This window comes from Triticum urartu, chromosome 2A, assembly GCF_056163025.1.
Source record: "Triticum urartu cultivar PI428250 chromosome 2A, HENAU_Tu73, whole genome shotgun sequence".
In the NCBI taxonomy this organism is placed as follows: Eukaryota; Viridiplantae; Streptophyta; class Magnoliopsida; order Poales; family Poaceae; genus Triticum; species Triticum urartu.
In genome coordinates this window covers 751,513,429-751,527,863 of record NC_141874.1, presented here as the reverse complement: position 1 = coordinate 751,527,863, position 14,435 = coordinate 751,513,429, and the positions used below count along the sequence as shown (strand labels likewise).

General features: G+C 47.3%; 2 protein-coding genes across 2 annotated transcripts; one reads left to right on the top strand and one right to left on the bottom strand.

The window, feature by feature from the left end:
- Nucleotides 1-1,564: 1,564 nt before the first annotated feature.
- On the bottom strand, nucleotides 1,565-2,431 carry LOC147987750 (uncharacterized). Its single transcript, XM_087542494.1, has one exon. It carries the CDS (start codon nucleotides 2,429-2,431, stop codon nucleotides 1,565-1,567), a length of 867 nt encoding a protein of 288 aa, XP_087398620.1.
- Nucleotides 2,432-11,587: 9,156 nt separating this feature from the next.
- On the top strand, nucleotides 11,588-13,223 carry LOC147987749 (uncharacterized). Its single transcript, XM_087540426.1, has one exon. It carries the CDS (start codon nucleotides 11,610-11,612, stop codon nucleotides 13,044-13,046), a length of 1,437 nt encoding a protein of 478 aa, XP_087396552.1. The 5' UTR covers nucleotides 11,588-11,609; the 3' UTR covers nucleotides 13,047-13,223.
- Nucleotides 13,224-14,435: the final 1,212 nt, after the last annotated feature.

Below are 14,435 nucleotides of genomic sequence, written 5' to 3'. Positions count from 1 at the left end.
TCTTGATCCAGCAAGGAGGAAGGAGAGGTTGAGGAAGATGGCTCCAGCAGCAGCACGACGGCGTGGTGGTGATGGAGCTGCAGTACTCCGGCAGGGCTTCGCCAAGCTCTATGGAGAAGGGAGAGGTGTAGGAGAGGGAGAGGGAGGCACCAATGGCGTAGGGGGAGAGGCCCTCCCTCCCCCCCCACTATATATAGGGAACCTAGGGGGGCGCCGGCCCTAGGAGATGCAATCTCCTAGGGGGGGCGGCGGCCAAGGGGGGTGGAGTGCCCCCCAAGGCAAGTGGGGAGCCCCCCCCCCCACCCTAGGGTTTCAACCCTAGGCGCAAGGGGTGGGCCTTGGGGGGCGCACCAGCCCACTAAGGGCTGGTTCCCCTCCCCAATTCAGCCCATGGGGCCCTCCGGGATGGGTGGCCCCACCCGGTGGACCCCCGGGGACCTTCCGGTGGTCCCGGTACAATACCGGTGACCCCCGAAACTCCCCCATGGCCGAAACTGCTCTTCCTATATATAATTCTTCACCTCCGGACCATTTCGGAACTCCTCGTGACGTCCGGGATCTCATCCGGGACTCCGAACAACATTCGGGTTACTGCACATACATATCCCTACAACCCTAGCGTCACCGAATCTTAAGTGTGTAGACCCTACGGGTTCGGGAGACATGTAGACATGACCGAGATTGCTCTCCGGTCAATAACCAACAGCGGGATCTGGATACCCATGTTGGCTCCCACATGCTCCTCGATGATCTCATCGGATGAACCACGATGTCGAGGATTCAAGCAACCCCGTATACAATTCCCTTTGTCAATCGGTATGTTACTTGCCCGAGATTCGATCGTCGGTATCCCAATACCTCGTTCAATCTCGTTACCGGCAAGTCACTTTACTCGTACCGTAATGCATGATCCCGTGACCAGACACTTGGTCACTTTGAGCTCATAATGATGATGCATTACCGAGTGGGCCCAGTGATACCTCTCCGTCATACGGAGTGACAAATCCCAGTCTTGATCCGTGTCAACCCAACAGACACTTTCGGAGATACCCGTAGTATACCTTTATGGTCACCCAGTTACGTTGTGACGTTTGGTACACCCAAAGCACTCCTACAGTATCCGGGAGTTACACGATCTCATGGTCTAAGGAAAAGATACTTGACATTGGAAAACTCTAGCAAACGAACTATACGATCTTGTGCTATGTTTAGGATTGGGTCTTGTCCATCACATCATTCTCCTAATGATGTGATCTCGTTATCAATGACATCCAATGTCCATAGTCAGGAAACCATGACTATCTGTTGATCAACGAGCTAGTCAACTAGAGGCTTACTAGGGACATGTTGGTGTCTATTATTCACACATGTATTACGATTTCCGGATAACACAATTATAGCATGAATAAAAGACAATTATCATGAACAAGGAAATATAATAATAATGCTTTTATTATTGCCTCTAGGGCATATTTCCAACAATTTGAATCTATAGTAAAAATACAAGAATGCAAAACAGAAAAGAAATACTACATGTTTTTTTTAGGGTAAGCATTAAGCTTTATTACGAAACAGTCTGGGCAATATCGCCCATTACACAATCAGCCACAATGGCTGGAATTACATGATCAGCAACTAGAAGATCGCCAACAGGGCGAGCAAGTCCTAACCTGGCCAAGTGGTGCGCTGGCATGTTTACTCCGCGTCTACAGTGGCTAAACACGCAGAAGGAGAACCACAACCGGGCTTGCACCTTTATGTCCTCAATGGCCTGCGCTTGTCGGGAGAAATCCGGAGACCGCCTGTTCAGGGCCTGTTCAAGTAGCAAGGCATCCATCTCAACAATCAGTCGCACGACTCCCAGCTCTGCCGCCAGGTCGAGCGCGTGCTCCACGGCCACCAGTTCTGTAGTGAAAGCATTTGCGGCATAATCAACTCGACCGGCCCGCGCAACTACCACCCCTCCAGTATGATCCCGCGCAACTACGCCCCAGCCCCCTTGCATGCCATCGGCAGTGAAAGCCCTGTCCACGTTGAATTTAATAGTATCCTCTGGAGGAGGGGACCAGCACGTCATGCTTGCTGGCGGGGAGGGTGTTTTGCAGAAACACCCCTGGTACTCTCCGGCGGTGCATGCAACTCTAGCCGCGAACTGCATGTGATCCATCGGCTTGTCTCCCTCGCGGACTTTGTTGCGCTGACTCCACCATTGCCACCACATGATGATAACCACCATCCGGTCCTTCTCCGGGATCTGCCACAGAACTTGCAAAGTGGAGTCTACCGTATTGCACTCAGTCAATCTTTGTCGAACATGTTCCAGTTCAAGCTCCCGCCAGACTTGCTTAACCTCATGGCACTCCACAAACAAATGCTTTGCCGTCTCGTTTCTCATGTTGCACAGGAAACAGTTACGGTTCTCAATCGCCATTCCTCTCCTGCATAAGATATCCTTCGTTGGCGAGCGTGTTGTGTGCAAGACGCCACATGAAATGCCTCACCTTCCCCGGGCACGGCAGCTTCCACAAGCGTTTCCATTTAGCTTCTCCTCCGGCATCTAGATCCCCCCCACCATTCGGTGCTCCGTTCGCCTACGCATTCTCCGGCTCGAACAGTGCTCGTTTCAGCTTATACGCTTGCTTGACTGAGAACACGCCCTTAGCGTCAAAGTGCCATGCGAGGAAATCCACTGCCCCATCTCGAAGTGGCATCTGAAGAATCAGGTTGGCATCCTCCTCCCAAAACATATCAGTGACCAGCTCCGTGTCCCATTTACCCGTGGTTGGATCGATGAGCTCAGCTACTTTGGTGAGGAGATTACCCCCTCGGGGCGTGATGACCCGCCTCGACCAAGCCCTGGGTATCCAGGGGTCATCCCAAATATGAATACTCTCCCCATCCCCCACACGCCAAATCATTCCCTGCTTAACCAGCTCAATACCATAGGTGATACTGCGCCATGCATACGACATATTTGAGCTCTCCCCAGCCTCAAGGATAGAGCTGTCCGGGAAATACTTGGCCTTCATGAGTTGTGCACACAAGCTGTTTGGTTGCTCAATCATACGCCATACTTGGCTGGCTAGCATAGCAATATTAAAATCATGAATATCTCTGAAGCCAAGGCCACCTCTGCCCTTAGATCTTGTTAGCTTTTGCCAGCTCACCCGATGGACCTTGTTATCTTTATCTTACTGGCTCCACCAGTATCTAGCAATCATAGAGCTTAACTCTTCACAAAAGGTCTTGGTGAGATAGAACACAGACATTGCAAATGTCAGAACCGCCTGCGCCACCCCTTTTACTAGGATTTCCTTGCCTTGCCGAGATAGTGTCCTCTCATTCCAGCCCTGCATATGATTCCAAATGCGATCTTTTAGGTAAGCAAATGCCTTACGCTTGGACCGCCCAATATACACCGGAAGGCCCAGGTATTTCTCATTATAGGCCTCGCTGTCAATGCCCAACGCACATTTCACACTTCCCTTTGTCTGTCCCGAGCTATTCTTGCTAAACATCACCGCGGACTTCTCATGATTAACGCACTGTCCCGAGCACCGCTCGTATACCTGAAGGATCCGTTTTAACTCCAGAGCCTCCTCTATCCACGCACGCATGAGCAGGACCGAGTCGTCCGCAAAGAACAAGTGCGATATGGACGGCGCTCCTGGGCATATCCGTATGCCACTGAAAGTACCTCGCTGCTGGGCATCATTCAACAAGGCCGACAACCCTTCCGCACAGATTGCAAACAGATACGGCGAACTTGGGTCCCCCTGTTGTAGTCCTCTTGAAGGCGAAAACTGCTGAGACAGCTCGCCATTAACCTTGATTCTGTACCTTACTGAAGTTACACACTTCATTATCAGCTTCACCCACGTGCTTGCGAACCCAAGTTTGTTCATCATAGCTTCTAGGAAGGCCCACTCAGCACGGTCGTATGCCTTACTCATGTCCACCTTAACTGCCGCAAACTCTTCCTTTCCAGTCCTTTGAGACGATCTTGTACAGCACGTTACACAAGCTTATTGGACGAAGATCTTTAATTCTGTCGGGGTTTTTGACCTTTGGTATGAGTACCACATGTGTATCATTCCAGCCCGTAGGCAAATCTCCTCCTTCAAGCACACGCCGGACCTCCTCGATGATGTTCATGCCCATCAACTGCCAGTATTTCTTGAAGACCAATGCTGGCATACCGTCCGGGCCCGGTGCTTTCATGTCACCTATCTGGTCAAGCGCAGCCTTGATCTCCATATCTGAGAAAGCAGCCATAAGGCTAGCATTCATGGCACTAGTAACCTTAACTGGCACAGCACGGAGGAGCTCATCATACTGCACATTACCATTTGAAGTGAACAGCTCCTGAAAATAAGACATGACATAGTTAGTGAGCTCCCTACCTTCCTCTACTACTACTCCATCTTCCTTCCTAAGCCTCCGGATCCTGTTGGCCTTCCTTCTTGCCGAAGCATATCTAAAGAAAAACTTCGTGTTTCTATCCCCCTCCTTTAGCCACCATGCGTGTGCTCTTTGTCTCCAATTGATATCTAGTACCTCCTCCAGATGATCAACCAAACACCGCAGCCTCACCTCCTCCGCCACTTTCACCGGTGAAATATCCTGCTTTCTACACTCCTCCAGTTCGCGTTTTGCCTCCTTCAACTTTTTCTCGGTGTCCCCCACCACATCCCTACTCCATTACGAAAGATCACGGGCTACTCCCTCCAACGCCTCGGCCACGTCCGCCTGACCTCCTTCCCGAACCCTCCTCCACGCCTTCTGTACTATCAGAAATACTACATGTTAACCTCACATACAAGTTGGGGCTTCAAACACATTCTTTCATCGATTCTCAAGCAACTTAAATAAACATACTACTGGAGTACTACCTTTTGAGCATGGCTAAAATAGTTTAGGCAGAGAGGATACTTATCAAGAAAATACTAGTACTGTAATTAATGATTTAGTGTACGCACCTTAATATGATCCCAGTCTATGTTAACAACGGCAAGGCTCGTGAGTTTCCTTGTCAATCATAGGTGTCATGCCTCGCCATCAAGTAATGAGCAATGCCACTGAAGAGCACTGCAGAAAAAAAGAACCATGAGCCTGAGCCTGAGCCTGAGAGGGAAAGGAAGCGAGGAGCCCACCACCGACTTGCCGCCGACGAGGTGCGGCTATATCCTGAGAGGGGAGGGGGAGGGAGGTAGGGAACCCACCACTGGATTGCCGTACGCGGGATGCTGGGGCCTCGGATGGGAGGGATGCGACGAGCACAACGGATCTGGACCGCCGTCGCCGGCGGCAAGCGAGAGGGCTGTTAAAATATTGGGGAATTTCAGGGCCTGTGCTGTGCTGCGAAGGGGACACGAAGAAGGATACTTGAGAAAAAATAACAACTCCACCAAGATCTGGGCCATCCAATTCCAATCTGGCAGTTTTGATTGATTTTTTCTAGTTTTTTTCTACCAGATGTTTCTATCCTACTAGTCTTCCTCCCGGACTAGAGATACCTAGGCAAGCTTACAATGCGGATCATCAAATGGACGACACAAAACATTTATGAGCATTCAGACGTGACCGTGGACAGCCGGACAAAGGGAGGCCATCCAACTGTAGTCACCAAATAAAATTAACACTTACTTCTCATTCTTTTTATGGATTAATTTTTACAAGGCAAAAGAACTCTAAAACAACTAAAAATCATCAACCAGCGGACGATGTGTGACAGTCTCGCCTCGTCGTCATTGGCGTCTGGCCTGAACGAGGCGAAGGTGACGATGAAGGCCTCTTGACATCATTGTCATGCTGCTTCGAGGCATCGCCGTCCTTCACATCCAATCCCTCAAAGTGTCGATTGCGCTCCACCTCATTGACACAGAGCTGCTAACGCTCACGAGGATGGAGCGGGCGCTTTCACGGAGGCAAGCACAACTCGGTTGACGTAGACGCTCGTCGGGGTCCGCCACAACCATGGGAGTGACATCCACTTCGGACGCACGCTTCCCTCTAGTTGGTCCTCCATCCAGGAGTTGGAGGTTGTGGTCCGCCAGCAGTTGCTTGAACGTGGACACCTATGCCTCCTCCACCGATGCAGGCGTTAGTTCCTTCTCCTCCACCTCCACCAGCACCCAGTCGTAGTCTTGCCTCGCCTGCAGCATGCTGAACTCGGACATCGATGGCTCCTCCACCGACACCTCCTCCATGGCGACTTCCACATGGCCATGGGATTACCATCCTCCTCGTGCTCCTCCATCCCTTCCTCTGACCGCCCAGGTGAGCTTGGAGGTTTGCCCGCATCAATCCGGGCTTGTCTGTAGGCCTCCACGTCATGGATATCTATCCCGATTCGGGTGTAGCGGGCCGGCATGAGCCTCCGATAGCACATAGCAAATGATCGGGCCATGGTGACCGCGGACGAGGATGCGGAGGGGTAGTTGGACGGCAGCTTGGACGATGAGAGAGGAGCTCAGAGGGGTAGGGTTTGGTGCGTGTTTGGTTGGCTTAAATAGTCGGGGTAGGCAGAGCAGCGGGTTGCACGTGGAACACGAGAGTAGCCTTTCCTTTCCCCGTGCTGGTGTAAATGCTTGGTAGGAGAACAGTCGGTCAGTCGGCATGAATGTGGTGTGGAGGGTAATGGGACACGACGGGAGAGGCAAGGGAGGAGGGGTTGTGTTAGTGCGTGTTGCCGGAGTCCAATGTGGCACACGTCCAGAATCCCACAAACCACCCTTCAGTTTGGTCTTGTTTGAGGGATTTCAGATGTTTGGACTGCTCCGGACAAATTTGGTGACTACCGTTGTATGATCATAAGTGTCTGAATCATCCAGTCCAGACAATGATGCGTGATTTGGTGATTCGTGTTGGAATTCCCTGTCTTCCATGATACATCTCCAACGTATCTATAATTTTTTATTGTTCCATGCTATTATATTATCCATCTTGAATGTTTTATATGCATAATATGCTATTTTATATTATTTTTGGGACTAACCTATTAACCTAGAACCTAGTGCCAATTTCAGTTTTTTTCTTGTTTTTGAGTGCAGAAAAGGAATATCAAACTGAGTCCAAATGAGCTGAAAATTTACGATAATTTTTTATGGACCAAAACAAGCCCCCGAAGCAAAAAATTTAGGCCAGAAGAGTCCTGAGTCAATGACAAGGGTGGAGGGCACGCCCACCCCCCTAGGAAGTAAATTTGCCATGGCAAAATAAAATATGAAAGTTCCATGGCAAAAGAAGAGTATAAATTGACATGGCAATAGTAGTTAAATATTTGCCATGTCGATATAGGTAATTTAGCCATGGAAACAAAATGTAGATTTGCAATGGCAAATAAAGAGTAAAAACTGCCATGGCAATAATAGTTAAAAATTGCCATGGCGATTTGGGTAAATTTGCCATGCCAATTAAGGGAAAATTGCCATGGCAAAAAAAGTTAAATTTATTGCCATGGTATTTTACTATATAGTACATGAAGACACAAAAATGTGGATTGAAAAGCTTCCACCATGTAGAACAAAAAAAGTGTACCATATATTGTTGGTAGTAATTGCCATGTTTTATAAAGGAAATGTACCATGGTCCCATGAATAAGAAAAAAAATCCCATGAGAAAAAGATGAAAGTGAAATTTGCCATGGCATTAGAAAGTGAAAAAATTGGACATGATATGAAAAAAGATATGGTAACTAAAACGAAAAGACATGGTAAAGTTGCCATGGCAATATAAAGCAATAAATTTTGCCATGATGCGGAAAAAGCAAATTTTCCATGGTATTTGAATTAAATTTGCCATGGTCCATAAATTAAGTTTGCCATGTCCATAAAAATAAGTTTGCCATGTTAGAAAAAATAAAAAATAATATAAAATCCCTCTTTGCTAAAATTGCCATGTTCCATGAAATAGTAATGCCAAGACACGGGAAAGAGAGTTTTCCATGGGCCATGAATGAAATTAGCCATTGTAAAAAATGAAATTGATATGGTTAATGAAGTAAATTTGCCTACATTATACATATGATCATTACAAAACAAAAAAATGTATAACTTGCCATTTTGTTCTATCCGAAGAATATATTGCAATGTGGCACAAGGCAGATGATTCTTTTTTCTACCAACATTGTAAGTCCCATTTTCATAATGTTTGTCATGATGTGTAAAAAATGACATGGTAATTGAAACAAAGAGACATGGTAAAAAGTTAACATGGCAATAAAAAGTAAATATTGTCATGATACAAAAAAAAGACATGATCAATGAAAATGTATTCTGCCATACACCATAACATAGGATTGACATGGTCCATGCCCTAAGTTTGCCATGATGTATGGACCGGATTTGCCATGGGTACATAGAAATGAAATGTTGGCATGAACAAGAAGAAAAAAGTTCCATGCCCATGGCAGAAAATACGAGCTAAACTTGCCATGGTAGTTTTGGAGATTGTGAACTTGAGTGAAAATGGCCATCACAGCAAAAAAAATCATCGCTATATAACATGCCAAAAAATGTTTGAAAGTGCCCATGGAAAAATAGAAGATTGTATTTCCATGGTCCACGCACTAAGTTTGTCATGATGCATGAACTAGACTTGCTATCGTTACATAGAAAGGAATTTTTTCCATGTTGCAAAAGAAGGAAAATTTGCCATGCTCATGGCAAAATATATGAGCTAAATTGCCATGGCAATTTTGGAGATTGTGAACTTGGGTGAAAATTGCCATCACAACAACAAAATCATCACTATATAACATGTCCAAAACTTGTGTGAAAGTGCCCACCATGGGAAAAAAGAATAATATATTGCCATGGCAATTTACAGATTGTAAATTAGGGTGTTCAAAGAGAAGACTATATTTGCCATGTTTCTACACAATAGTGCCCCAAAAGTACCATGATCCAATAGGAACTAGCTGAAAAGAAGGAGAATCTAGACATTAGAGCAGTAACAACTTGGGGACATGGGAAACGGAGATGGATCGACCTTGTGGGGACTGGGGACAGCTAGTGGTCGGGTGGACGACCTCATCGCCGTCGAGCTCGTCGGGTGCCGGCGAAGGGTCGGTCGGGCATGGCAGGTCCCGGTCTGCAGGTATAGGAAAGTCAAGCTCAGAACCTTGCAGACCCGCTCCGGCCAGCCAGCCCGGGTGAAGTCGACCACGATGGGGAGCCAGAGCTGGCGCGGTCGTCGGAGATGACGTAGACGGAGTCGACCGAGTCGGCGATGAAGGGGTGTGAGAGCAGGAGTAGGTGCGGCTTGATGGTGGGCTTGGTCAGGACGCGGCGGAGCGAGAGCAGGAGCGCGGCGAGGTCGTCGAGTAGGTTCGCGGCGCCTCCGCCTCGCACTCGCGCATCCACTTGGTGAGGGACGCCACGGCGCTGGTCGCGTAGGGCACCTCATGTGCCGCCTTGTCTTCCTCCTGCTGCTGCAGTGTAGCAAAGGACGCCAAAAAAGTGACGACGGCGTTGTGTCCCTGGACCTCATTGTAGAAGTGCATGCTGTAACCAATGCAATCAAAAGACCGTTCTGATGGAAGAAACTAGTCAATACATTTATACGTGAACACTCCCCCTCACGTGAGGCTCCTTTAGACCTAAATGTGGACCGAAAATGGGCTGCAATTTAATTGCGCCAGTCGGGTCTTGAACTCAAGACCTCTTGTCTCTGATACCATGTAGAAGTGCATGTTCTAGCCAATGCAACCAAAAGATCGATACAATGAAAGAGACTAGTCAATATATTTATACGTCAACACTCATCATCCGCCCTTGACGCGCAAACGGAGGTGCCTTCATGATAGAGTCGAGAAGCCTCTCCGCCGGGCCCATGCGGGACGTGTCGCCGGGGATGGTGAGGTGGAGCTGCATCGCAACGGAGGCCATGGGACAGAGCTAGCATGCGGTGGAAGGGGAGCTATGCCGACGGCTTCTGGAGAGAGTGGGGTGCGGTTGGGGAGAGAAAGAGGATAAGGAGGAGACTAGAGCATTCGTTTCGGTCATGCAAACGCTCGAACGAGATGGAAAAATGAAGTGGACCTACACTGAAGTCAAGATTCGTGCTATTTAATCAAAAGGCAGACACAACTTTCGGCTTGAAATGTCAGAAATCTGACGTTCGGGCTTTATAGAATCCGTACTTATAAGCATTGCTAACTAAGAAAAAACTGAAATATTTTTTTTGTGAATTATTTAAAAAAATTATTCTAAAGTCACAGAGTTACGATCAAGAAGCAATAAGTTCTGGAGGATATATGCTCATCCATATCGCAATACCTGACTTGGTACAACTACAATTTATCATACAATCTGCTAGAGTCCTACTATTTTTTTGTGGAACAAACTCACATAGCCATGTTCGCGCAAGCTTCTCGCTGTAGCCGCACATGTCGAGACGTTGCTACCATCGACATTTGACCCCAAAACCGAACGCACGTTGATGCGTGTAGATACGAGGTTTGCCCTAAGACCTTATCATACCGTGGTGGATTAATAAAAATACAGCCAGCTCAGGAAAATAATAACTGAGACAACGGAACGAAACAAACAAGTGTTTTTATGGTACTGTCAAAATAATAATAGGAAAAAATACATTTGATCATGGCATCATCTAGTATTGACCAAAGCATATGTAGTATATCCCTTCAGACATAACGTTATACCCCATTGGTAGCAGATGAGATACATGGAAATCTGTTGGTGCTCCCGGGAGTGCACACTCCTGCACATGAAAAAAAAATTAAATGCCAAAAAATTCCAACAAAAATTAAATATGTTCTTTGTCACATCCAAATGCTACATACGAATTTGCAGGCAAAAAGATTAAACATTTTGGCCCGTGTAAAATAAATAAATAAACACCAAATGTTACCCTGAAATGTTACCCTGAAATGTCACCCTAAATTTGTTTTTTTAGGGTGAAACACCGCTGCTCCATTTCGCATGAAAAATATCAAGAATACCTACGACACTAACACGAACATCTACAGAAAAATTCAGAATTTTTGAAAAACATTTACTATATATTTTTTGTTACTGTTCACGCGGGAGCGTGCGCTCCTGGGAGCCAAAACTCCATTGTAGTAGCAACTTTTATAGAGTGCAGTAGCATCATAACATGATGATTAGTATTGATCATGCATTACCCATATGTGCAAGAAGAGAGTCGATGCACATCATAATGTTATACCGCATTGGTAGCAGTCTAGCAGATGAGGTACGCAACTTGTTTTTTTGCGGAAAACCCACACAATACTAGTATATATTGGTAAAATAAATAATCATTCTCCAAGCTTTAGTTTACTAATACTGGAATATCTCAATCACTGTAAAGTTCGATGTGAATGTTACTACGTTGAGGAATTTATGCAATGTTTGCTGCAAAATTGTTTTTTTTTAGCTAGGGAAGTCGCTAAAAAGGTTTTTTATACCACGGATTTTGACGATTGGAGGCCGGCCTGTTTGAAATAAATAAATAAATAAACAGGTTTTTTTAGGGAAAATTGCTGGCCCCGACGGTTCCTGCGTTCAGCCGCGTTGGGTCGGTCGACAAATACACGATCATGTGGGAGGACCCTAACCACCAGGAGATAGATCGATCCATCGATGGACAACGCACGCGTACGCCGCCGCCGCGACGGCGCCGAGATCGGGGACGACGCCGTCCGCGAGGTCCTGGCGCGGCTGCCGGGCCTGCGGGAACTCCTGCGCTGCGCGGCCACGTGCAAGCACTGGCGCCGCCTCGTCATCGACCGGGCCTTCCTCCGCCGCCTCGGCCTCTGGCCGGACACGGCGCGCCGCCCCTGCATCCTCGCCGGGGTCTTCTCCCAGATGTGCTACTCCCGCGACGACTCGAGGGACAAGGGCAGCCTCTACGCGCCTCCGCGGTTCATCAACCTCCAGGCCGGCCTTGCCGACGTGCGTCATCCTCCTCGTACCTTCTACTCGTTCGTCACCATCGACGGCGACGACCGTGGGCTCTTCCATCTCGCGAGGCCACTGGCGGCGCGCCGCGGCTTCCTCCTCGCGCGCCTCCCGCAGCCGTATTCGCCCGGCAACCGCGACGACGGGCCCAACAAGCTCCACCTGGCCGTGTGCCGTCCTCTCCTCGACAGGAGCAGCATGCATCTGCTCCCGCCGCCTCCCTTCAACATGGACGACTACTTGGACAACAATATAATAGGCTGCGCGATCATCACCGCCGCAGACCACGCCGCCGCCACCGGCGATGCTAGTTTGCTTCCGGTGGACCACAAGCAGCAGCAGGATCAATCCGTGTTTCAAGTCTTATTGATGTACAAGGACAACAACGACGGCTTTGCGTACGCCTGCGCCTACTCCTCGGACGCGCCCGGTGGTGGTGGTTGGACTGCTCCGGTCAGGTCCTACCTGGCTTCCCGGTACACCAGGTGCGGCCCACGCGCCGGCCTAGTCACCCGCGGCATCGTGCACTGGTTGTTCATGCATTACCAAAACCATCAGATCTACGCCCTTAAGGTAGGCATGGACACGCTACATGCCACTTTGACCGAGATACCGATCGAAGTGCACCCTACCATGCCACGACCGCCAATCCCATGCACCGTCGAAGGAAGGCTTTCGTTTGTTACTATACGAGAAGATGGCGTGGCAGATCTTTGGACTAAGCAAGAACAAGATGACATAGTAGTCAAAGAAAAAGAACAAGATGACAACGCCTGGCAAAACTCTGAGCTGACGAACCTGGGGAGCGAGAGAATAAGCTCGGTATTCTTTGCAGAGAGCAGAGGTGCTTTGCTCGTCGAACAACATGGTGGTGTCCTCTCTATTGTCGACCTCAAGAGCAAGGAGAAGTTGCCGATGCATCTAAAGGACGAAACAAGTGAGCATTCAAGGGGCACGTATCGGTTTCTAGAGTCGTGCAGCAGTAGCTGCTGCCGTGGATACAGCCATGGATACAGAGGCGCGACATGTCTACAAGCACCCCCGGTGCTGTACGAGATGGATTGGGTCTTTCCATCGACCCTTGTCTCTCCTGAGGCGAGAGGTGAGAAACAAGACTAGAATGATTTTAAGGCTATTTTCAAAACCAAGTAGCTAGGATACATTTAAGTGGTAGCTTGTTAGCTAGTTTCAGAGTGGGTCGTTGTTTTGAAAGTATGTGTTAATTTGCAGATGATTTTGGTTTTAGTGGCATATCGTTGTTGATTCGAGTAATTTTGAAAGTAGTGGTCATTGATATTGTTGTTGGGTTTGTGGTACTAGAACAAGAAAACTACATTTAAGAGATTTGTTGATTCCTTGGACCGTCGGACGTGATGGTGAAATTCATATCTATTCTTTGGTTAGGCTCGATAAATAATACTCCATGCATCCCATAATATAGAGCGTTTTTGACACAAAAACACTTTTATATTATCGGACAGAGGGAGTAGATTTCTTCAATGGCTGATAAGATCTTATCTTTATGTATAATTAAGGTGATATTGCATCATTGTTAGAAATATGCACGATCTGCTTTGCCTCCTATACAATTTTTTTTAACTACCAAATATGAGAAACGTGGTATACCTCCTTCTGTTGTTGCTTGCATGTTGACAGGTGAGTATGCTCCTAAAAAAGGAAAGAAATAGTCCTCTGCAAAACCTGAAAATTGTTTCGACCACAACCAGTTTATACTTTTCATAGGGAAAAAGTTACAATTTTGCTAAAGCACATCTAGATGTGCTCTAAGTATTGCACATCTAAGTCCTATGTCACTGATTTTATGCCAAGATTCGTGCAATCGTTTTCTTTTGCCTTTTTTCCTTTTCTTTTTTATTTGATTGACTTACTTAGATGTGCAATAACTAGGACACATTTAGATGTGCCCTAGACATACCCAAAAAGTTACCCTCATAGTCACAAGATACTGATGGCAAGATTTCACGGTAGAGTCTCTAGATTTGGTGGCCAACCATTTAACACGGTCAGGTTCATCACTTAACCTAACAAGATTGATCTGTTTGGTTCTTTGTCCGGGACGTCTTTCTTTTGATTTTGACGATTGGAAACCTAGTGGTTCCTATCCCACCTCGTCCCTATCAATGCATGGCTCATCTGCCAAGTAGCAAGATTGAAATGCCGCTCCCATATGTTAGCATGGTTTACTGGCAGGAACTGAAAGCAGTAAAAAAGACCAGGAAGGCGGAGTTCTAAGATATGACAAGAAGCAACATATGTACACGAACTATTTACTGCAATATCCATAGTTTAAAGATGAGGAGATCCGAAATACACACTTAGTTGAGGTCGACATAAAGGTAGGAATTGCATTACAGATTTATAGTACTACAATATGATAACGTGAACTGATATGATATGAGCTTGAAATTGGAGTAGCAGCATGACTTCAATTACACAATCTGGACTCCTCTGTAAATTTACCAAGGAATGCGTTTCGATTTCACGACA